At 32.4% G+C, this 26,483-nt stretch overlaps 1 protein-coding gene across 2 annotated transcripts in view; it reads left to right on the top strand.

The window, feature by feature from the left end:
• Positions 1-26,483, top strand: part of LOC149898554 (uncharacterized) — a 48,144-nt gene continuing 21,661 nt past the window's right edge. Inside the window, exon 1 of one of the 2 annotated variants that reach the window (XM_090115040.1) lies at positions 1-128. In XM_090115040.1, the coding sequence (XP_089971166.1) occupies positions 38-128 (91 nt within the window). In that variant the 5' untranslated portion in view covers positions 1-37. Of the gene's footprint in view, positions 129-5,204; positions 5,509-26,483 lie in introns of those variants that run through there. The other variant, XM_090115036.1, reaches the window with a different exon arrangement.

Raw genomic sequence — 26,483 nt, 5'->3', positions numbered from 1 at the left:
TAGCATACTCGCTATATTGTGTGTGAAAAACGAAAAAATGGACTATCTTGTGCTCTTGTCTCCTTTTTTGTTGCTAATTTTGGTGTATGGATTGACATGCGTCTGCTTGCATCTGTGTGAATTGATCGGTAAGTTTTTTTTGCACTTGAGATGTCAAATTTGGCGCCATTTTGCATTTTTAAAGTGAAACTTTTATTACATCGTCTCAAACTTTTTGGTCTGTGTAGCGCATGTCGCGTGTATCGCGGCTGCCGAGTAGGTATACCTACTCGGCAGCCGACCGTCACGCGACATGCGCTACACAAAGCAGTGTTCGGAACCGTTCGAACAGTTTCACTTTTACCGTGGTTTCATAAAACCACACAACTTTTTTTTTTTATCTGTGCGTAGATATTTTTCGAGTAGGATACTAATTGATGATTCGTTTTTTTGGTATTGATTTTTTTTTTGTAATATATAACTAAAATGCTGTTTATTACTAACAGTGATTGGATAAAAGCTGTGCCTAATGCTCATTTTAATAACGATTTTAAATAAATTAAATTATTAAAATAAAATTTACTAGAAAGTAATTCATTTGCTTAGTATAGATATTATTATTATATTGGTAAAATTAATAGATTTCAGTAGGTAAAGTACCTACTACCTATGTATTAATTAATGTTTTATGTGTGGTTGACCATTTTATTATAATTATTACTTAATTACATTCTATATACATCTTCAATAAAAATATATTTCCTTATAGCTCCTTCCTTACTTATCTGCTAATATTTTTTTTTTAATTATTTAAGTACATAATTAGTTACTTACTTAAGTATGTAGTTACTAAAATACTTTTGGAATTAGGTATTTGCATATTTTTGGTATTGTTGTATATAACTACGGTAAAGAATACCAATGAATATGTACTGTTCAAATAAAATGGTTATTCAATCCAACTGAAACTATACAATTAATTCTACTGAACTACAAATTTATATTATTTTTTATTACAACGCCATCTATTCGTAAAACATGTTATCACTCAAATATTTTTATTGCATGGTACAATAATAGTTCACGTAAAATGTCCTAGATGGCGCTGAAACTAAAACAAAAATTTCACTGATATTCCTGAAAACAACGGCGGTTATCAGATTTTTTAATGAATAGTAAACATAATTAAAATATATTCGTTCGTATACTGTATAATATTAAATTGAGCGCATTTGGAATATTCTAGAATATACTTGCATTATTTATCAAATCAATAGATTTGTTTATTGTTACACTTAGCATATTCTTTCGTAGACGAATCTCTCTCTAGCAGTTTGAATTATAAATAGGTATTTACCTACTCCTTTATGCATTCAAGACTAATAATATTATTAATAACATCCTATCCTACTAATATTATAAAATAATGACTAATGAGGATGGATGTAGCCTATACAGGGTGTCCCACTGTTGGTATACTAAGCGCGAAAGGACTTGTAGTTTTGCATACACTGATCACGTAAAAAATACTTAAAAAACAAAATTACGTTAAAAAATTTTTGCTAAATTTTCCCTGAAAATCCATGTTTTCATCTCTGGCTTCGCGTAGCCGGCATATACCGCTTCTCTAATGCGAGCATTTTGTCTATGAAAACATAATCTTAAACGATAACTCACTTGCTGGTGGGAAAGTTGTGCGGGTTGCTTGTTATGGGTGTACACATAGAGTTTTAAGAATTCATCTATTTGAAAAAAAAATGCGTCTGGAATTTTATAAATATTTTTTACGTACTCAGCGTATGCAAAACTATAACCTGCTTTGAGCTTAGTATACCAACAGTGGGACACCCTGTATAGTATGTCTCAACTCTCAGTGTAGGTATGTATCTACCTATGGTATGTACCTACCTATGTTTATTACTCTTTCACACAAATACTTCTGAACCGATAACAATGACATTTAGGCTTTAGCACTAAGTTTAGCACACATATAGAGAGTAACTTGTATTAACACATTGGATAGGTTATATCCCGGATATCCCACGGGAACAGGAACTATGTTTTTCTTAGAAAATGCGGGCGAAGCCGCAGGCGGAAAGCTAGTGGTATAATTTTATTATTTTTTATCAAATGATGGGCAAGTAATTTAAAGACAGAAAACTCATTTGAGCGTTATCAAACGCTCTGTTGACCAATTATTATACAATTTGAAGCCCCATAACTAAGTAGTTAATTTACCTACATTTCTTAGGTTACGTGAAGATTGGCTGACCGTTATTTGTGTGGTTTCTTGATTCAATATACATAATTGTATTAAATGGTTCAGCTAATTAATCTTCTGTAGCAAATTAATATATATATAATTATTAATTAATATTATAATAAAGCTGAAGAGTTTGTTTGTTTGAACGCACTAATCTCAGGAACTACTGGTCCGATTTGAAAATTCTTTCGGTGTTAGATAGCCCATTTATTGAGGAAGGCTTTAGGCTATATATTGTTACGCTAAGACCAACAGGAGCGAAGCCACGCGGGTGAAACCGCGAAGCGCAGTATCATGTAAAGACAACAGTTATCTTCAAAATATAATAAATAAATACTAAGGTAAACTGTACTTAAATACACCTAGAGTCAGGTGATGCACAAATCTAGAGATTTATAGATAACTAGGTTTATTAAACTTATAAATGTTATAAGTAATATAGAATAACTAGAAAATATAAACAAATATTATATATTGGCATCATCTATGGTGTTTCTTGCCAATTCTTTTCCATGGATACTGCTTTTCAAATCGGTGGCAAATGTTAAAAATTTGTTATGACCATGGTTATGACGATTTAATAGTGCTTCTAGAAGAAGTCTAATTTAATAAATGAATGTTTGAGTTTGAATAAAATGAAGTATTATCTCTTGACTCTACATTTTCATATCACAACTTAGAATGCTTTAATATAGCGGAAGATATATTATTATAATTTCAACGGCTAACATATCAAATTATTTCTTTAATCAAGTGTATGGTATTTAGTCTAAATTAATGACACTAATTATGTTTTAATGTATGTTTTCCAATCGGATAAAATCATAATTATATACTAATGACGTCACATGATAAAAATGAGTTTGTTTACGCGTATCTCTTAAATATCTCCTTTATCTTAAAAATATAATAGTTAAAATATATTCATTTTATATTTCACTAGCTGTTCCCCGCGGTGCTCTGCTCCTGTTGGTCTTAGCGTGATGAGGAAATAATATTGTAATACTGTGATATAGCCTTCCTCGATAAATGGGCTATCTATTATCTAACACCGAAATAATTTTTCAAATCGGACCAGTAGTTCCTGAGATTAGCGCGTTCAAACAAACAAACAAACTCTTCAGCTTTATAATATTAGTATAGATTAATTTTACCACTAGTCTAACTAAAGATGTTTCTTATTATTTCCTTATAAAAAGAAAAGAAAACAATAAACTTAACGTGTTATTTACAAGGAAATTCAAAGGCTAATCAATCACCTTATAATTGTCGTATTACATAATAATTGAGGAAAGTTATACAAGTATGAAGTATGTTTTTGTCTTATCATAACCTTGTTTTACCAACAGTGACATTGTATGCACGTGGCCTTTTGGATGGCAAGGATTTTTTATATACTGCAGTATACAAAAAAAAGTATCATGTCATGGAGGTGCTATAGTTTACACGTTTTTATTTGCTTCAGCTGTATGTTTGTATGTAACACATATTATGTCTGTGTGAAAGACTCCTTTATACTCGATTTTGACCAACTTTTCCAACGATTTAATTCAAACTTTGTACACTTATGAAGGAATAAATTTGCGCCCGCGGCTTCGCCCGTGTAATCAAAGAAAGACTCGCATAGTTCCCGTTCCATTGGGATTTCCGGGATAAATAGTAGCTTATGTCTTACTATGTGTCTTCAGCTACATATATACCAAATTTCATTGTAATCGGTTCAGTAGTATTTGCGACAAAGAGTACTAAACATCCATCCATCCTCACAAACTTTCGCATTTACAATTATCATGTTAGTAGAGTCGGTGACAACCACAGTGACAACACAATAATTTCATGAGTTTTTCGTATTAAAGCGTGATTTTCTAACTATACATACATACATATATATATATATATACAAGAGGGCAACTGAGCTGGTGGTTCGTCTCCAACGCCCATGGACATTTGCATAAGTCTCTACTTCTGGTAGAGTCTCTTCTCTACCAATGCATTATTAAATTTAAAGGTATAAGGGAATTAATTGTCATCATACCATTAAATCGCTCCATTGTGACGAAAGAAAGACAAACAAACATAATTTCGCATTAATAAGTAAGGATTTATTATACACTAGCAACCCTCCCGCGGCTTCTCCCGCCCGCCTTGTATAAAACCTTATAAATTATATACTAAAACCTTCCTCTTGAATCACTCTATCTATTAAAAAAACCGCATCAAAATCCGTTGCGTGGTTTTAAAGATTTAAGCATACAAAGGGACATATGGACAGAGAGTCCCTATGTACATATAAAACAAATATACCAACCGAATTGATATTCCTTTTTTTTAAGTCTATTAATTAGTGAGATGTAAGGATTCCACGCTCAGATCGTCTACAACGGCTTATCGAGTGACTTTTTCCGAATTGATTTTAATTGCAGGTAGAGGTAACAAAGAAACAAACACGAAGATTTATATTATGTAGCAACATAATGTCTATATAAATCATAATACTTCGTATTATCTACGGCACTGAGCACGTCAAGAAGCTCAAGTAATTTTCCTTTTCAAAAATGTTGAATTAAACGTAAACAACTTTTCATAAATTTACTACGATGTTCAGTAAATGTTTTTAGAATGATAAGACATACCACGAACCACACTAAAAATAAACTTTATCACGATATAAAACAATAGTCAAAAATGTCACATCGTTAGAAATAAATTAGATAACCTTATCTACAAATACTAGATAAATCATCTATAATAAGATCACACAGATCGCCGCAGATTTAAAAAAATAACGAATACATGTAGAATCTCGGCTTATCTCAAAAGTGCACAATCTCGCGTACAATCCATTCATGTTCCAGTAAATTCGCGATAATCAACTCTAATTGTAAGACGATACGATCGAAATTATCGAAACAAAATCTTTATTTATTATCTGCGCTAGCGTCCTAGAAGCATTTGACACACGCAGCTCAGAAAACGCGGGCGACTCGAAAGAAATGACATTACGGCTTTTTGAATTTAGAATATAGCCGCGATCTTTTTTTTTTTTAATTAAAAGTGTCACAGGTTTTTGTTTTTTTTTTTAAATACAGATGATAAAACTTTTAAAATGAATGTGCTAAGTGATTTTTATAATGACAGTTCGATTGTTACAAGGCAAGTGCATCCCGCTGAATCGGATGCGGGAAAAGTATTGGGACTATTGCCAGTGTTCGTTTTAATTTTAATAATATTCATTAGGTTAATCTACGTTTTATACAAAAGTAAAGGTAAGTTATCACAAATGCTATTTACGTTTTTATTTCAGTGTTCAAAAGCTCAATTTAAAATAATAATAAAATTTCCAAGCTGTTTAACTTCAAAATTAATAATTTTCTTAATTTCTAAATTCTAATTTTAACTCACTTTTTCCTTGTGTTTTGCAAAAATATTGTTTATCATAGGATAGATAATATTACCGAAATGCTTTAGTCGAAAATTCAATACCCTACTTACCCTATTATTCTTAGTGACAAGGTATTTGTCTGCATAATAATTTAAATTAGCCAATTAGGTTTTTTGTGGAAGAGCACATATTACACAATATATTTTTTTGTATTTTTTGTAAGTTTTATATAAAATTTTAATCTTAGTAACGTCATAAATTTTGAAGCAACAATTTGTTTTTTTATCAAATCAACAAAAACTGCAATTTTATACAATTTTAAATAATGTCACGTGTTTGAACATCTTTGTCGACATTAGTTACAAAAAAAAAACTTTAAATACCTATATATTTGAATCTTATATATTACAAAATAAAATTGAGATTCAATCTTTTGAAGTAATTACTAAAAGTATTGTTATTTTTCTATAGAACTTTAGAGCGATAAATTATCGTACTATTTATACCATCTCCTCTTTAAATTGGAATATTGTAAAACAATAAGCAAATTTACATAATATTATATATACGATAGTGAAGAGCGCTTAAAAATTGATTACCACCTTGCAGAGTGAAAAAAACTAATAACGTAACAAAAAATATAAAATATACATAATATAAGGGATTCTATCACCTATGTCATTATATTAACATACATACCTAATATCTTACTTTCAATTAATGTATGCTCTATTTAAAAGGTTTCAATTAAGTATTAATTGCAATTTTAAAATTGTTTTAGTTTTCTCGCTCTTCTGCACCCACTAGGTACTACAAAAATATTATGTGAAAATGATAACTAAGTGTTTATAGTTTTTAAACACGTTATTTAAAATAAATTTCAGTTTGACTGAATAATTAATTCCTGTAACTTCATCAAGACATAATATATCTTCAGTGGATATTTTGACGATTTAAAGCGTTTCTAAACGAAATATGTATAGCAGAAAAAATAAATGTTTGAGTTCAAGTTTTAAACTTCGTTTTAATAAATCGATTTTAATTTTTAATGTCAATGGATATTTGATAGGTATAATATTAGTTAATTAAATATAACATTTAAATAATGTTAAAAACGTGACTGTGCTCTTGTAAACATAATAAAAACGTAACTCAAGATTAAGTTGGGTTTCTGATAAGAAATTACAAAGAAATGCCTATGCTTATGAAATATACATTATTTGAATGCAGTTATCTACTATATAAAAATAAGTCGGGTTTTCCTTCCTGACGCTATAACTCCAGAACGCACGAAACGATTTCCACGGTTTTGCATTCGTTGGAAAGGTCTCGGGCTCCGTGAGGTTTATAGCAAAGAAAAGGTGTCTTTGGTGGCGAAACGGAGTTCGCCCGGTTTGCTAGTTAGTAGTTTTTTATATCTAAAAAATAATGTCCTTGAATAGCTATTCCTCGTCTTAGTGTTTTCTTTCTAGGACATATTTTCTTTGCATTATTTGATAAATAAAGATATACAGTTGAATGTTAAAAGATGACTTATCGATTCGAAGTTGAAGGTCCCAGCAGTGGGGACTGGGGACGTATATGGGCTGAAGATGGCAACTGCCTGACCGACATTTTTCTTAATAATTCAGCAATATGAAGACGTATATGTATTGCAAACTTGTAGGTACATTACATTATAGTATTCCTAGTAAATACGTAAATTATTAGCCTACTTAAATAGTTTAATTAATTATTATTTTATCTCATTCATTGTAATAACAATATAAAATATTAGCATGCAACACATGTCTTGCGCAATTCGGTAATCGAATTCTATGCCAAGGATATACCGGGGTCACTTTGGTTCTATTTATATTTAATTATCTATTAATAAACTCGTTTTTAGATGAAATCTGACTACATATTTACAAATCTGGTGTTTGTATGTATTTTACAAAACAAAACATGTTGTAACTCTACTATCAGAATCAACCGACTCTACAATTGATTTATCATATATTTGAGTGAGAAAATTTAAAACAAAATGAAATATCCAAATTCTTTCAAAACTTGTTGGGTATTCAAATAATTAATACAGTTTAAAAAACACACTTAAACAGATGAAATTATTGCCATATCACCGATTTTTGAATACCTGCCGCAGGGGCAATATTGGAACAATCTCGGTTTGCCGGCGGTCGGAACAATTTCAGTTGTTCTCTAAATTGCCCTGCTTGCCTTTACAGATCACAATTAAGGAGCCAATTAAGGGTCCAATTTCAAAATTGTCCCTGCGGCAGGTACGTGAGTAGCCGGTTTAATACGCCGAACGTAATAACCTGAAAGGAACTATTCAAACAAGCATATCAAACTTTCTAAAAACGTCATGAAATTTTTGTTAACATTTAAGTCTTATCTGCGAAAACGTATAATCCAAGTTTGGTGAAATTTACTCATTGCCTTTATCTCGGGTAAACCCAGATGAATAAACATTGTTGCGTTTATTGCATTGCTATAAATATATACGAGAATATCAACACGTGAAGTATATCTATACTAATATATTCTTAATATTATAAAGCTGAAGAGTTTGTTTGTTTGAACGCGCTAATCTCAGGAACTACTGATCCGATTTGAAAAATTATTTCGGTGTTGGATAGCCCATTATCGAGGAAGGCTATAGGCACATATATCATCACACTAAGACAAATAAGAGCGGAACAATGCGGGTAAAACCGCGAGGCACAGCTAGTAATAATATGTATACAGGAAGACTTCACTTTGTACATTTTTGCTTCAGTTACCTTGGTTCATAAAATAGCATTGACATATTATCATATAGACAATACAATGTATTTATGGAGCATAGTGGAAAAAGAAAGGAAATTGAATCAACATAGAATTAACAAGATCCCAGGCATATCCCAGGGCTGCCAAACCTCACCTATTTTATGACGGATTAAATTTCCGCCCGCGGCTTCGCCCGCATTTTCAAAGAAAAACCCGCATAGTTCCCGTTCCCGTGGTATTTCCGGGATTGCCTCATTTTCCCGGGATAAATAGTAGCCTATGTCCTTTCTCGGGTATCAAAATATTTTCATACCAAATTTCATGAAAATTGGTTCAGTAGTTTAGGCGTGATTGAGTAACAGACCGACAGACTGAGTTACTTTCGCATTTATAATAGTATTAGCTTTCCGCCCGCGGCTTCGCCCGCGTTTTCTAGGAAAAGCCCGCATAGTTCCCGTTCCCGTGGGATTTCCGGGATTGCGTCATTTTCCCGGGAAAAAAGTAGCCTATGCCTTTCTCGGGTATCAAACTATTTCCATACCAAATTTCATGAAAATTGGTTCAGTAGTTTAGGCGTGATTGAGTAACAGACAGACAGACAGAGTTACTTTCGCATTTATAATAGTATGGATAATAAACCTATCAAACTTTTATACGTCCTGAGTACCAGGAAAATAAAGGCAATAAAAGTAAAAATACATGTCAGCGTAATGACGAATGACTAAGATTATTTTTCCGACCCAAATATCGACCAATAGAATTGCACCATTCGACGTCACGTGGTACAACCTACTAATATATAATTATACTGACAATTTTTTGAAAATTTTCTCTGGTCGTTGACGTCAAACTGACAGGTTCAATTCAATTGTGAAATTATTGGCCGACATTTGGGACGGAAAAATAATCTCCCGAATACCACACGAGCTTCAAAATTATCTGGCATTTCCCTCAAGGTTCCCTGCAAACAAATAAAGTCGTCAAGTTTTTCAGGAAAAATCACCCGCGCTTCGCGGTCGTGATTTTTTAACCTTGACTAAAAACTTGACTCCTTCATTTGTTTGCAACGAACCTATCGGAAAATACCCGATAATTTTGAAGCTCTTGTGGTATTATAAGTGATAATTTAGAAGTACGTATTTAACAATACTTTAATCCTCCTTGTTGAGACTGTAAAGATGGCGCCAGCTGAATGAATATAATATGTATTTTTGTGCATTTGTAACGTAATATAAAAGACTATCAGCTAAAGATGAAGATTGTATTTTTAAGTTATATGTAGTATGTTTATCCAAACGTTATTTTTCATAAACTTGAAAAATATAATTTTGAAAGAAAGAAAGAAAGAAAGAAAGAAATCATTTATTTCAACACACACAACTCACAAGTACATAATAAACATTACAAAGTACGAAGTTAAAAAAAAAAATAAGAAGAAAAAAAAAATTTAAGTAAAGTAAGTAAAACAAAATAATAATATAACCATCAAAATATGTGAGGTTGCGTGCGCCAAAAAAGGATGCCACTCAGGATACCTGAGGCATAACGCCTCAGCACTGATTTTCAGTGACACCCTTCCGACGTCCAGATTGTCAGCCGCTTGCATGTAGATAGAATTAAAAATAATATATTAAATATAATTTGTGGATACATGATACGGATAAATAAATAAGGTCACCATAAACTTACATAAAATACGCTTATATTATTATAGAATGCCTACATGAAAAAACTTTAAATAAAACATAATAAGTTAAATGAAATAAATAAAATAAATAAATATTTCAGGACATTTTCACACACATAATATTAGGTACCTATACTATTAGCACAGACTATTTAGTTAATAGTATTAAGTTCGTTACAGACGCACCGAAAATTGTTGGACTTGCTGCTGTAAAACAAATCGCCTAAATTTTAGACGGAATGTGTTTATTGTTTTTGTATCCCGCAGAGGAGGAGGCAAGTTGTTCCAGCATTTCGTTGCGCTGTAACGAAAGCTGCCTCGAAAAGCTGTCGTATGATGCTTGGGTACCGATAATCTGATTGACGCGTTTCTAGTTTTATAAGATGAATCTGAGTCACCTAACCAGGAAAGTTTATCGTATAAATAGATAGGAACATTGGAGCGTATTACAGAGAATAGCAAAACCGCAAAGTGCAACTTTCGTCGACTCTCCATGTTCAGTACCTTGGCATCATTTAGATAAGGCGTAATATGGCTTCTGGCAGGTATGTTCCAGCAATAGCGAGCGCATGCGTTCTGTACACGCTGGATTGCTTTCCTTGTTCGCGCAAGGATGCGCTCGCCATATACAACATCCCCGTAATTGAATTTTGACAAAATTAAAGTATCGCACAGCCTTACCCTTAGCAATGGTGTTATGTGATCTCTGATTCGATATAACACCTTCAGTCGATAGAAGCAATTAGATATTGTCTTACTTATATGTTTTTCAAATCTGAGAGACTCATCAAAAATAATGCCAAGGTTGCGGGCTTCCCTTACACGCTCCAATGCACTTCCCTTTATAACTACTGGTTGAAGCAACGATTCTACTTTATTAATAAGGAAGGGAGTGCCAAGAATCATAAATTTTGTCTTTCCTGGATTCAATAACAAACCGTTTTGCTCGGACCAATCTGCTATGCGGTTTAGATCGGAGTTAAGTTTATCAATAGCCAGTTGCGTATCTCCAGGATGGAAAGAGATGTACAACTGAATATCGTCTGCATAAAGGTGGTACTTGCAGTTGAGCATACAGTTTGTTATGTCCGAAGTATAAAGGATAAAGAGTAGCGGTCCCAGAATAGATCCCTGAGGAACGCCTCTTGTAAGACGTTTGCGTTGGGAATAACGCGCCTTGCCATCCTCTCCATTGACCACTACAGACTGAAATCGATGTCTAAAATAGCTTTCAAACCAGAGTATTGCTTGCGGACCAAAGCCATAGTAAACTAGTTTGGACAGCAAAAGTTCTATATTAATAGCATCAAAAGCCCGAGAGTAGTCGAGTAAGACCAGAATTGTGGCTTGACCTTGATCTTGTGAGGCTAGCACATTATCCACAACGTCGGCTAGAGCTGTTGTTGTACTTCGTCCTTTTCTAAATCCTGACTGTAAATGAGGCAATATATTCTCTGCTTCCAAGAACGCAGTAATCTGTTGGTGTACAATTTTCTCTACTATTTTAGAGAGACAGGGGAGAATACTAATTGGACGAAGCCCCGTATAATCAACAGGAGTACTGGTTTTTTTAATTGGCCTCACAATTGCCTCTTGCCACAGCTCAGGAAATGTATTCGTGCTAAAAGAAGCGTTAATTATCTTAACCATTCCTGGTACTATGATTGGCAATACTAGCTTTACCATATCCAAAGAGATACCATCGACACCCATTGCGTTCGAATGAAGCGCCTTCAATGTTTGCATAACGTTTTCTTCAGATACATTTGTAAACTGAAACATCGTATCACTGTCCCGATAGCGCTTTACAATGTAATTATCAATTATACTCCGTTGAATGTTGCAATTTCCCGGCACATTAAGGAAATGAGTATTAATTTCCTCAGGATTACTGATATTTAATGGCAAATCAGCGTCTTTGCCTTCCTTGAGAGTTACCTGATCTCTTATGTGCTTCCACAGAATTCTGGGATGATCAAAATTTGAGTTAATGTACTTATCAAAATATGCATTTTTTTCTCTCACTATGGCCTCTTTTACATATTTCTTTAGCTCAATGTAATAGGGTCTATGCTCAGCGCTTTGTCTTGCCTTAGCATGTGCTTCATCTCGCCTCCTCATCATCAGTTTAATATTATATGTTATCCAGGGATAGCTTTTCTCTTTTATATATTTTGTTTTATTCGGAGCAAAGTAATCAAAAATGGTAAGCGTTAAGTTTGTTATGGCATTTACCATCTCATTTACATTTGACAGATTGCGCATGAAATCCAGATTTAAATTAGAAACGAATTTATTGAACTCCGCAAAGTCTATATCCTTAAGAGGTCTGAAGGTGATCCATCTGGGTACCGCCTTCTCCTTTTTGACATTCACAACAGAACAGATAAAAGCGTGATGACTGAGATTCGGAATATAGTCAACAAGAACTTCTTTTATCGGAGAGTTACTACAAACTAGGTCCAGTAGTGTTTGTGTTTCGTCAATGTAATGAGTAGGTTCTGTTACGTACTGATTTATATTCATAGTTTCTAAAAAATGCATTAACTTTTTTGCATTAGCTGTTTGTTTATTTAAAAAATTAATATTAAAATCTCCCAATAATATAACACTATCAGACCACACAAACGAGGCCAGAGATTCGCTGATAGCGTCAAAAAATGTATCGCAATCCAACCAAGGCGGTCTATAGGCAGTACCAATAACAAGGATCTTGCCCCGGACAGCCAACTTAATCCACATCTGTTCCACAAGATCATTGGGGGGATGGGAGAGCAACGCGACCGCTAGACCTCGCTTGATGTAAAACCCAACTCCTCCACCCCGACTTCGTATAGAAGCTGGTCGAGGGATGTGTTTGAGTCGATAGCCAGGCACTCGCGGCGCTCGCCCCTCCTCTCCCGCACGCAGCCAGGTCTCATTAAGTGCTAAAATATCTACATTATGCCGCTCTACTGCGACGATAAACTCCTCATGCCCCGTTCCCAGTGAGCCCGGATTAAGAAAACCAATCTTCAAATTATTCCCATTCATCATTAAAAAAATATAGATATATAAATGTAACTACGATGTAATAAACAATACATAAATATAATACTTTTAAAACCGCATTTTTAATATATTTTATACACACGGGTGAAATACAAATATATTTATTGAGAGTATTTGGGGGGGCTTTCATAAAGGCAAACCGGCACACAACCACACATATTACGCTACAGACGATTAAACTATGACAACGAGGTGAGTAAGAATGACAAACCTTGTAATTGAATGAATTGTTACATGAGGGCACAACATTATACAAGTTTCCGATCAAAGTTTCTAAGTTAAGATACCGAATATGGCATGTAGACTCAATTTTAAAAATACCAAAATAATTTTGTGTACAAAATGTGTGATTACAAAAACTAAATTTAAAAATATATAGACAGTAAAATAACACTCTTCTGATTGTTTTACTTAAATAAATAAAAGTAATACATAATATTTTAACATCTATTACATGTTTTTCAATTCCAATAGAACAATCTAATTGGAAAACGAGGAAAAAACCTTGCGCAGTTCAGTTTCAGACCGTATCCAATGGGATGACGATTTCGCATCGCGTCTCACAAAAATGCGTCCACCTCGCGTCCATATGAAGCGCCAATTCTTAATATTCGCTTCTTCCCTAGCAAGGTAAAATAGGCGTACGCGTTTTCAAGTGTACCTATACGTAAAATATACAAAATTATGATTATTGTTTCCTTTAACGTTTAGTTTGTTTATTTTTTTCCTTCAGACTTTAATTTTATGTGTGTGTGTGTGTGTTTGTAGTTTATGTATGATTCTAATGTTTTTAAGAAATCAAACTAGTACAGTACAATCTTCAACAATATTTGCAAAGAACATACATACTTAACGAGTCAATGACTTTTCTTTGTTTAGTATTTGGTCAAATATCATATTGTTGTTAGATTCGACAAGGCTTGAGGTTTTGACGAACTAGGTTTATTATCTCTTATCTATCTTTTATGGTTGCCTGGAAGAGGTGGCTGTAGCCATAAGGGCGCTATTTGCGCATGTCTCTTATTGAAAAATGTGTTTGTTTTCCTGTTCCTTGGTGGCAAAAATAATATATGTTCACAGTGAAAAAACCATAAGAAGACAATTTCATGTATCTTTAGTTAATAAGATTTGTTTTGTTTTATATATCTCTGTCTGTCTATGTTTTCCAATAAATAAAGAAATTAAAATAAAATGTGTATTGGTGTGAGTACAAATAGGAAAACAAACAGTTTCATTTCAATACTAGCCGCTTACCCGACTCTATCTAGATTGAACCGGTATAAAAACAATAGGGAAATAGCCTTATGTCACTGAGAAATAAATTAAATTTCTATTGTTAAAACAATTCCACAATCTTTTTCAATTTTTGAGTGAAACACAAAAAAACCTCTTAAAATATACGTGTAGAGTCACAGAATAATACAGTGTGGGCTATATTATTTAGAGGATAAAACCAGCCTTATAAAAATCTATTTAAACCTTGAATCAGTTAACTCAATTTGCAGAAACGTTCAACAAACATTCACTGAAACTGAACGCTATTAAAACACAATATGTAATGTCAACAAATGTAAATCAAAATCACGCGTAGCAAAAGTCATGTGATTCACTTGTATTATTTGTAATTGACAGTTTGCACGTAATTGAATATTATGGGTTCGTTATTATACGTGTTATTATGTCTTTATCCTTTGATCCTAAATCTAAATGTGTCGGCTATTTCGTAGTGTTTAAAATCTCCAAAGACTCCAAAAAAGGAGGAGCTTTAATGCTATTAATCTTATAAGACAAACAAACAAAAATACTTTATTGTGCACCAGGACATAAAAATTACAAAATCAAATGTATAAAAGAAAGAGACACAGTTGAGCACAACAGGCGGTCTTATCGCTAAGACAGCGATCTCTTCCAGACAACCTGGTGGTCAAGGAGAAACAGTGGAAGTAAAAGTTAATGGGCAAGAGGTGCGTTTCACTAGACTAAGACACTATATTTTTAAAATACTTCAAAAACAAGCACTTTGAGAGTAAAATTTCAGCTCGCGTTATGGCAATACCGTCACGTCAAGGAGTAAGGCGACGATTTTCGTATCTTTGTATCTTGCCAAAGTTTTCAAGTTTTACTTCTGACACGTGTGCTCGGCACACTAGCTCTTTTTTAAGACTTTTCTGATTCCATAATGCAAAAAATGATACTGAAGAATATTCTGCACTGATATAAATAATTATAACATATTATTACGATTCGTTTTCCTCTTAAATTGAGCATAGTAACAAGTAAACAACGGCCGCGGCGGGTTTACAACTCTTACTCAAATATACCTATTACAAAATAAACAAATATAGCTATCATGCAGCCTTGTAGCGTAAATCTTAGAATTTAATACAATTATTTAAACAAAATAGAGGTACATATAGTTATATCGTTAACTAGCTATGCCCCGCGGTTCAGGATCAGGCCGTAATCCACCACGCTGGCCAAGTGCGCGTTGGCTGATATTATTGTTGGCATTATAATGTAATATACTTTTAAATTGAAACACTTAATAACTGAACATATTATATCAACATATATAACACTAGCTTTCCGCCCGCGGCTTCGCCCGCATTTTCAAAGATAAACCCGCATAGTTCCCGTTCCCGTGGGATTTCCGGGATAAAACCTATCCTATGTGTTAATCCAAGTTACCCTCTATATGTGTGCTAAAATTCATCGTAATCGGTTCAGTAGTTTTTGCGTAAAAGAGTAACAAACATCTGTACAAACTTTCACATTAATTGTAATATTAATAGGATAGGTAATAATATATAAACAGTGCAATATTGGTTTACAAAGCCTCTCTGATTTCATAATTCAAATCAAAAGCATATTTTGATAACTGCGTTGCGATACGAGATTAGCCTGCATTGATCTCCATAGATAAATGCAAAAATAAAACGCTATTTCCGTGACAAAATCTTAATATATCATTTGGTATAACATCATGTGATTTTGACGCAACATCAATATGACATTACCATTGATCCCCTACTTGAGATAATTCTGTCGGTTTTCTCTTTAATAATTGTTGTTTGTTTTCTATTTAATATTATTATGATTATTATGGATTACTCGTGATATAAGTTATAGGTTTGGTTTATGATGGGTGTTGTTTCACAATGTTTCTTAATTAGTTTTCAATTCGGAATGTTTGAAAGAGCAACTATGGAGTTTCTTGCCGGTTCTTCTCTATAGATACCTACTGCTTTCGGATTCGGTGGTAAATGTTAAAAATATGTAATGACGTTTCGAAAGTGCTTCTAAAATAAGTCTAATTGAATAAATAAATGTTAGAGTTTGAGTTTTGTTTGCGTTTGAGTTTGAGGAAAGAAAAAAGATGAATATGTTGGGCCCTCCTCACAATGGGCAGCGTTGGGCGAGGAAATCACGATAGTGTAGTGGGCCTAAAATGTGGCTTAATGTGTCTGATCGGCCATCATTGTAGATATTTCTTCATAATCACCGTAATGGTGGCAAACATCGATGATCATTTGTTGGGCCAACGCTGCTATAGTTGTTTTAGGTCCCTTATTACCAATATTATATTATAGAATATTTTCCCTTGTACGAGTAGATGTTGTAATCAATTATTGAAAACAAATATTTCGATGTGAAGGGACTTTAGGGGGCTAAAATAAATTATTTTTCATATTTACCTAAACATAATTTCAGACTCATCTTATTTGTTACTAGCTTATGCCCGCGTGGTGTTTTGAAAAAAGGTAGCCTATGTTCTTTCTCAGGGTCTAAAGACAAATTTCAGACAGACAGACAGACAGAGTTACTTTCACATTTATAATATTAAGTAGGGATTAAAACTGATTCTATACATATAGGTAGAGCTCTGAGATAGAGCATTACTGTATAAATGTTTTAAAATAATTAAATACATATACCACCAAATGTAGGTAATTATCCAGAAATGTTTGTTTTTTATGTCAAATTTCATATCTACACCATGCAAACCATCCGAGATTTTTATCTTTACGGCTTTAGTACTTAGTCTCATGTCATTATCACTAATTTCCGCATACCTTTAAAAGTCAATTATGAATAACGAACTAATTTGACATTTAGAGGGCATAATAGATAAATAATATGATGTTTTTAATCTGTAGGAAATACGTGAGTGTTCAAATATGATCTTGTTCATAGGAAACAAAACATAACATGCGTCATATCTATACTAATATTATAAAGTTGAAGAGTTTGTTTGTTTGAACGCGATAATCCCAGGAACTACTGGTCCGATTTGAAAAATTATTTCGGTGTTAGATAGCCCATTGATTGAGGTAGGCTATAAGGCTAAGACTAATAGGAGCGGGGCAATGCGGGTAAAACCGCGGGGCACAGCTAGTTATACATAGAAATATGCACTAAGTAGTATGTTTAATTTAAATATTACAAAAGTACTTATAAATTTACTCATTCACAAACCCATTAGATGTTATGATAACGATAAATCATTGTTGACTAACAGTTAATATGATAAGAGCATTCGATCGGTTCCCCGAAAAAAAATTGGCATACTGGCGGGAAAATTGACAGACTAGTGACGGCCACAGATAAAAAATAACTTGTTTTTGTAAAAAGTTTTTAATGCGTTCTGTTTTTTTTTATTAAAGTTTTTTCTACATTAAAATGAATGAAGATGACAGAAATGTGGCGAGAGATGTAGCTTTTAGGCTAATAGTTATACCTTTTGCTATGGCTTTGCTTATCCTATTGTATTTTGGATGGGACTGCTATAGGAGCAACAGAAAGATGTAAGTGATTTGAATTTATTTGCTACCAGCTCGCTTATTTTTTTTGTGAATTTGGGTGTAAAATTATTGTCGTAATGTAAGCGTAGACAAATTGAATACTTACTACAAAAGTTATTAAAATCTGTTAAGCCGTTCTTGAGGCATCAAACAATATTTTCTCAATTTAACTTACAACCATTTCTAACGTGTTTCATATTTTTCATTTCATATTGTGTGAGTCACATTTAAAATCTGTACAAATATTTCCTATCAAATACCTATTTTATTTTCTACTAGGTTTCCGCCCGCGGCTTCGCCCGCGCAGTCAAAGAAAAACCCGCATAATTCCCGTTCCCGTGAGATTTCCGGGATTTCGTCATTTTACCGGAATAGAAAGTAGCCTATGTCCTTTCTCGGGTATCAAAATATCTCCATACCAAATTTCATGAAAATTGGTTAAGTAGTTTAGGCGTGATTGAGTAACAGACAGACAGACAGAGTTACTTTCGCATTTATAATATTAGTATGGATTGAGAGATAAAATTAGCGTAACTATATATATAGCATATTTCTATCGATAAGTCACCAGAACCATCTGTACGAATTTCACCTACAGATAACAATTGTACAAATTACCTCACTATATTACTCATAAATAGTCCAATAAAATACGTATACTTAAAAGTAATAATAATAATTTATATTATCAAAGTGAATAAAACATAATCTACCGCAATACTAAATCCTATTGTGCAAATCAATACAAATCCCAAATAATATTATTTCTGTATACATTTGATAACCTACAGACAGATTATATAAAGTGCATTGATACTGAAATAGTATATTTATATTAATCCATAGGGGATTAATTTTGAATTATTACTTATGGCTTTGAAAAATCAGTCGTTCACCGTATAGTCTATATAAAAATAGCTTTGTTTTAAAATGCACTGAAAGAGATGACGTTGATAAATAGGTATCTGTTCTTATATATTGTTAACTAGGTTTCCGCCCGCGGCTTCGCCCGCGCAGTCAATGAAAAACCCGCATAGTTCCCGTTCCCGTGGGATTTCCGGGATTGCGTCATTTTCTCGGGATAAAAAGTAGCCTATGTCCTTTCTCGAGTATCAAAATATCTCCATAACAAATTTCATGAAAATTTGTTCAGTATTTTAGGCGTGATTGAGTAACAGACAGACAGACAGAGTTACTTTCGCATTTATAATATTAGTATGGATTTAACTCATAGGTGCAACATAATTGAATAATAATTAGCTTCAATATTAATTGAACTCTACCAATTAATTAAATAGTAATTCAGGAATGTTAGTAGAGAATTGATGTCACAAGAAGCCTAAATATATTTTTTTTGACGTTTTATTTATAGGTAGGTACATATTTTAACTAATAATTATCATATATCAGGGACTTGAAATAAAATTGATGAAGTTAATGTAACAAATTTTAAATGAGGTTGATTTTGGACATTCACTGAACTTCAGGTCATTATATCAAATAAGAAAATTGCAGCTACTTCTAATATGTATGCCCTGCATGATGAATCTTTCTTGAAAAGAGGAAGGGTAAGGAAAAGTCATCGACGCGGACGTCTAATCTTTCTTGATTTCGAAACTGAATTTCCGAACTTTCGGGTCAATGAACTGTATGTTAAAAAAACAATAATTTCACACGCATCTTAGTTTAAGTTGACACCTAACCTTGACTTCCGTAATATCGATGCAATACAAAACGACCGTAGGGCATCGAGAATGCCGTAGGGCAATCGTTTTCTTACCTTGCATTTATGACACAATAAAAACATAAACAAACTCAGAACAATGCACTTTTATATCTTATCATAGCATTGAACTTGTTAATATTTACTACAAAATATAAACAAATTTAATAGTAAATGAGACGTGAGCGTGTCAATACGAAATGAATGTAAACGCTATGTATTTCTTATACTTTGTGTTAGCGTGTGTTGTTAGTGCTGTGATAATATTATATGCTTTCCGTTTTGTTCACATTGCAAGTAAGTTTTGTATTTATTTTTGAAGTGAAAACTTCTTTAGCGGCGTTGGGTATAAAATCTTAAACTCGCGTCAGGACACGTGACCTGATCGAAAAAGCGTAAGACGGATGGATAACAAACATGCTCAACGTTAATAATCAAGTTTTCACTTATGCCGGCACTCCCGGAGTGCAACCCGTCTTTTTTTTATTAGAGTAGGTAGCTTATTATGGCTATATTGCACGCCTCATAAGCGAAGCGTTGAGGTGGGTACTACTGTCACTTCGCGCAAAACATCTGATTTTTCAAACTTAAAATGTCTTTATGTATCATACATTGCACTTGTAAGATAATACATACACACACATATTAAGAAAAAACACTATTTTTAACGTTCATGATATTTTTGATGTCATTTTTGTTATTTAAACTAGTTAAAAAACAGTTTAAAAAAGTTCTGTCTTGGACGTCCGTGTGTCTGTATGTGCGGATCCTTTTTCTTGTTAACACGATAGCGACCGAAATACTTTACTAATCGAGTCTTTTTTTTTCTCTTACGCTCAGGAATAGAACCCTTTCATTTTTCAGGGTCTGATTCGATGTGGTTTAATTGTTATTAAATAAACAAAAATAATAATTAATAAATATTTATTAAAAAAAAATTATGAGGCGTGCACTTTTGGATTTTCCAAATTATTTATATATTAGAATACCTTGAGTCTTATTACTTATTAGATTAATCTAGGTACTTAATCTATAATACAGGGTGTCCCACTATTGGTATACTAAGCGCGAAGGAACTTGGAGTTTTGCATACACTGATCACGAAAAAAATACTTAAAAACAAAATTACGTCAAAAATTTTTTTGCTAAATTTTTCCTGAAAATCCATGTTTTTTTCTCTAGCTTCGCGCAGCCGGCATATACCACTTCGCTAATATGAGCATTTTGTCCGCTCACGTGCTGGTAGGTAGTTATAGGTGTACACATAATAATAATAGTGTAGTTTTAATAATTCTTCTATTTGAAAAAAAAACTGCGTCTAGAATTTTATAAGTATTTTTACGTACTCAGCGTATGCAAAACTATAACCACCTTTGAGCTTAGTAGGTATGTACCGAAAGTGGGACAACCTGTATAATTGGAATTCATTTACAATATCGAATACCTAACTGTGTAAATAATTGTTATACTAATATCAAGATGAGTTATTATTTTGAAAATTATTTTAAAGGTTAAGTACTAAGTCCAAAAAAATCGTTTACTTAAAAAGGTCTACACCTCAATAAATTCCATGACCCTAGTTGGTTTGTAATTAGCCAATTAGCCCATTACGATAAATTATGACTTACTGACTTCCTGATAATATATTATAATAGATCTTACGTAGGTAGGTAACTATAAATTTCAAGTCATTGCAATTTTCATCACCCACTTAGAATAATATTAGTTGTGGCAGAAAGGATTGTATTCTAAAAACTCACTTCTTAGAAATTAGTAAGGAAATTAGTATCAAATGAAGTCGCTTTCAGACGTCGCGTCTGTGTGGCAGCTGTGTCTGTATATACTTAATTAGGCATTTTGATGGGATTTTTAATGGCTAAGAGTGATTCTCGAGATTAGGTATTTATTAAAAACATAAACAAAATAAAGTATCTAGGTAAGAAGGAAAAATGCCACCCCGTCAAAAAATAGAGAGTAGGGGTGGCCCGGTGGGGTACCTACAAGCTGGTAAGTCTAGGTTTAATAAACTGCTTCTTAAAGTTTAATTTAAACCGAATTTAACTCAAAATTTGCGTTTAGCTACTATTATGTATTCTGTGCTCAAAATACTAATCAGGATAAGCTGCAAAATAATGACACCACCTACAAGCTGGTAAGTCTAGGTTTAATAAACTGCTTCTTAAAGTTTAATTTAAACCGAATTTAACTCAAAATTTGCGTTTAGCTACTATTATGTATTCTGTGCTCAAAATACTAATCAGGATAAGCTGCAAAATAATGACACCATTTTCAAGTTTATGCATACAATTAGATACAGCGCCCTCTAGCGCGTATTGAGCAAACTACGATAAAATATAAAAGTTATTTCTGCTTCATAAAAATTTCTATAGATGTCACTGCTGAATTAAAAACAGTACCTGAGCGTTTTCAAAAAAAAGTGTACCCCTCACTTTCGGCCTGTCCCCTGTGTTTCAAGTCGAATAACAAGTAAAATTTATATGATGGCTAATTATTTTTATGCTTGAAAAGTATTAAATACATCATAATTTGATAAATGCAAACAATTAATTCACGGAAACATTGCGTACTTTTTTTTAAATAATCATTTTTAAAACTAAAGTGTCAGTTTTTGGCGTGTCCCCATCCAAGTTCTTCGATGTTAAAGAAGCGATTCTAAAAAGTTTTATACCAAGGTACCATAAGTTTTAGTGTCGTCTAAAAGTACATTTATTTGCGAATCGTCGCATGTAGTTCATAATTAAGGCCTTATAATAATCGTTTAAAAGCAATTTGATTTCCAAAAATATCTTAAAAAGTGGTACCGACCGGACATGTCGGGTTTATCACGGCTAATAATGCCACTTACAAATTTTAGATTACTATTTGAATTTTATAAATGGCAAAATTATCGTTTACTTTCACCGTCCGCCAATTTAAAAAAGCTTATTTTCAAATACAGTTCGAGTAAAACAGACGTGTTTTGTGAGTGCAACGGCCGTTGCAATTTCTACTGTCTGGTTTGAGACATATTATTACTTGATACAGGTAAGTAAACATCGTTTAAATACTTTCAGAAGATGAGCAATATATTCATTAACCGTTATTTACATTTGATAATCAGTGTTGGCACATTTTTTCGTCAGAATATAATTTTGACTAAAAACTGAAAAGAAAACGTCACGTCAGTTTTGCAACATTTTGCTTCGTGACCTATAGGCTGACAAGAAAAGTCGCAAAACTGCAGCATAAAGCCAAGTCTAGATTGTCATTGTAATATTCTTCATAATTTTTATAATTTTTTCATATTTTTAGGTTTCACTAATCTCGGGACCAAAAAGGACATGTATAATTTGCAAAAAATGGTATTGCAATGAATGCGTTGGTCAGCAGGTATACCCTGAATACATAATATGTGATACATGTATGGAAAGTTAAAAGGTGTAGGTAGTGTAACTCTGAGTTTTACCCTAAAATTGATACTGTGTCAAAATGTGTGTTGGTGTATTTTTTTTATGAGACTAAAATAAAATTTTTGTAAATGTATTCTCGGTTTTATTTTAACCATGTTAATTGGATTCAATATAAACCTAGCCTTATAAAAAATGGTCTATCGGTTTTGTGACAGTCCCCCGTTTTGCGACAAGAAAAATTTTAGTTTTTACATTTTTTTATTATAAGGGACACAAATAATTTGATTTCAATATTGAAAATGGTTTAACTGTTCCGAAATAAAATAATCACTTTGCCGATTTTAATCGAAATGTATTAAGTATCGTAAAAGTAACGGCTACTTTGGCATCAGCTGTGGCAAAACAGAACTTAAAGCTAGTTTAATAGGAATTTTAATTATTTGTCGACTTCAATTTTCTATTTTTTAAATAATGTATGTTATAATCTTCGTAACACAATCAAAATATTTTGCGTCTTTCTTCGTAGTTAATAGTTATATGAGCATTGATGACTGTCGCAAAACTGACACTTTTTTTCACAGTCCCAATTTATTTTGATGATTTCTCGTAAAACAAATTAATCTGCAAGCAATTAAATATAATTTCACTTACTATGATGTATATTTAAAATTTCTGAATCAAAATTTTATTAAAAATGCAACATTTAAAATTTATCCATAAATTCAGCCATGGTACACTTTTTTTTGAAAACGCTCACCTATCCAAAAAAACGAATAAAATATTATTATCTCAGTTTATAATATTACATTTTTATAATATCCATCTATTTTAAAAAAATAATTGAATTGAATTATTTAAAATTTCCGGTTGATTAGCTCTTACTGCGAAAGTTTAGTATGAAATTTATGTGAAAATTGTCCTGAAATACTCAATGCTGAAATATTTATTTATTTAAACAGCCGATAATTATTATAACGGATATGCAAGTTATCAGCGGAAATGAAATCTCGACATCATATTATTAATCATAAGTAAAATATCTACTTAATAATATAGATTCTTTATCAAATGTGGCAAAAATAAAAGACAACAAGCTTCAACATTTTACACTAATTAAGATATTATATATATATATATCTATATATATTATATAAAACTCAAAGGTGACTGATATAGTGATCTCTCAACGCACAGCCACTGGACGTATCGGGCTGAAATTTGGCGTGCAGGTAGGCATCCGCTAGGAAAGGATTTCCCGAAATTCTTGCGGGAACGGGGAAAAACGGGGATGCATGTACAAGGTCGTGGGCGGAAGCTAGTATATTATATAATTAACTAGTTATGACTTATGCCGCACGGTGTTACCCGCATTCCTCCGCACTTATTGGTCTTAGTGTGATAATATAATATTTTTATATGTATAGGCTATAAGCCTTTCTTGATAATTTGGCTATCAAACACTAATAATTTTTGGAATCGAACCCATATTTTCTGAGATAAGTGCGTTCAAACAAACAAACTCCTCAGCTTTATAATATTAGTATAGATGTAATTCCTTTAAAGACATAAGAAGAACCTTTTCCTCTTGTAGATATTATTACTTACAGCGTTCAAATAAAAATCATGACATGGATACAGTCACTTAAAAACGTCATAATATGTACAATTATTATACCATTTCTCTTCTCCAACGAATATAGATAAGATTAGAATTATCTCTATAATGAAAATGCTTTTATTTAGCGATTTCTCATTTCAGTACGCAATAATCAACTTTATGATATGCGTGGATTTTTTATATAATATAATAATATCTTGTACATGTGTTTGTGGATGACGTTAGTGTGTGTGTAGGATGGAGTTTTTGTTCATATTTCTATTGGCCGCTATTTTATTTGTTGGTGTACTTATTATAAGGATATTCTCGTTTATTGGTAAGTTTTTGAGTTATTGCCGTTTATTTAAATTGTCTGGTCTTAAAATTTTTGCTATTGAGTCAATAATTAATTATCTATGGAGTATTATTTGGACAATGTTTTTCGATTTTCAATCCAATTGGGTTAAAAAATTGCAATTTTATAATACTATGTTTTTGTACACTATTTTTACTCAAAGCCCGATTAATTGCCTAGGTAGGTACTTATTGTAACGAAAATATGCTTTGAATTGAAACCATTCGTCGATTTGATAGCATCTGCATCAGTTAAAATTAATTTGTATGTAAGTATGTTTCAAACATTGATTGACCCGTAACAGACAGACATATTCACATTTATAATATTAGTATGGATATATTAGATATCTCGTATTTAACGTAGGCAGAGTTCAATCATGTAATGTGATGTAATGTAAGAGTCAGATGTCAATTGAATAATTGCATCCTGCGTGGTACAGTCAGCAAAAAAACTGTATTACAATTTCGATGAATTTAAGCTGTTTTGCCGATTTCTTAAATCTTGGTATGTATTTAGATACATCACGATTAATCGTTAAATTTGTGTTTGTTTTTTAAATAAATTTTAGGATTTTATTCTTATTTATGTCGCGCTTTAATTAAAATGAGTCATCGAAACATGCATAGTAATATATCTGTCTGCAATAGTGTATAAATATTTTTTATTTATATAATATCGATAGAGTCCTTACATACGAATTGCCGCACTTCATCGGAATCACGCGCGGGACCTCGTAAATCAGGGTTGTCAAAAATAAAACTCAACTAATTTCAAGTTAATTAAACCAGTATAAAAATTTAAACTACACCGCAGTCAAGCAATATGACCTACTTACTATTTATATAATTAAAGTAATAGTGAAATATGTCACTTAAATAGAAGGAATCGTATACAATAAAATATACTTAATTTAACACCAAAAAACAAGCAACGCACAATATCAACGAAATCTAAAATGTTCAAGATAAGTTAAAAATGCCTTATCGCTAACATACAATCTCTACCAAGCAATATTTAATTACTTAGCGAATATAATATGATTATGCATTCACCTGAAGCGTGTTAGAGGCGTGAAAAATACGTTAATGTTATGTTAAGTAACGTTAAAATTGGTCTTGAATATTAGAGTGCTACACTAAATTATAACAAGAAACTATATTTTTCTATGTTCTCATGTGTAAATTAAGGATAAGAATAAACTTAAATAATTTGGAAAATCCAAAAGTGCACGCCTCATAATTTTTTTTAATAAATATTTATTAATTATTATTTTTGTTTATTTAATAACAATTAAACCACATCGAATCAGACCCTGAAAAATGAAAGGGTTCTATTCCTGAGCATACTCAAGCGTAAGAGAAAAAAAAAGACTCGATTAGTAAAGTATTTCGGTCGCTATCGTGTTAACAAGAAAAAGGATCCGCACATACAGACACACGGACGTCCAAGACAGAACTTT

This window comes from Colias eurytheme, chromosome 22, assembly GCF_061535395.1.
Source record: "Colias eurytheme isolate Ceu_HAF_F1 chromosome 22, ilColEury1 Martin Lab GWU primary, whole genome shotgun sequence".
In the NCBI taxonomy this organism is placed as follows: Eukaryota; Metazoa; Arthropoda; class Insecta; order Lepidoptera; family Pieridae; genus Colias; species Colias eurytheme.
Note: the sequence above shows the minus strand (reverse complement) of the source record. Positions and strands in the feature narration are given on the sequence as shown.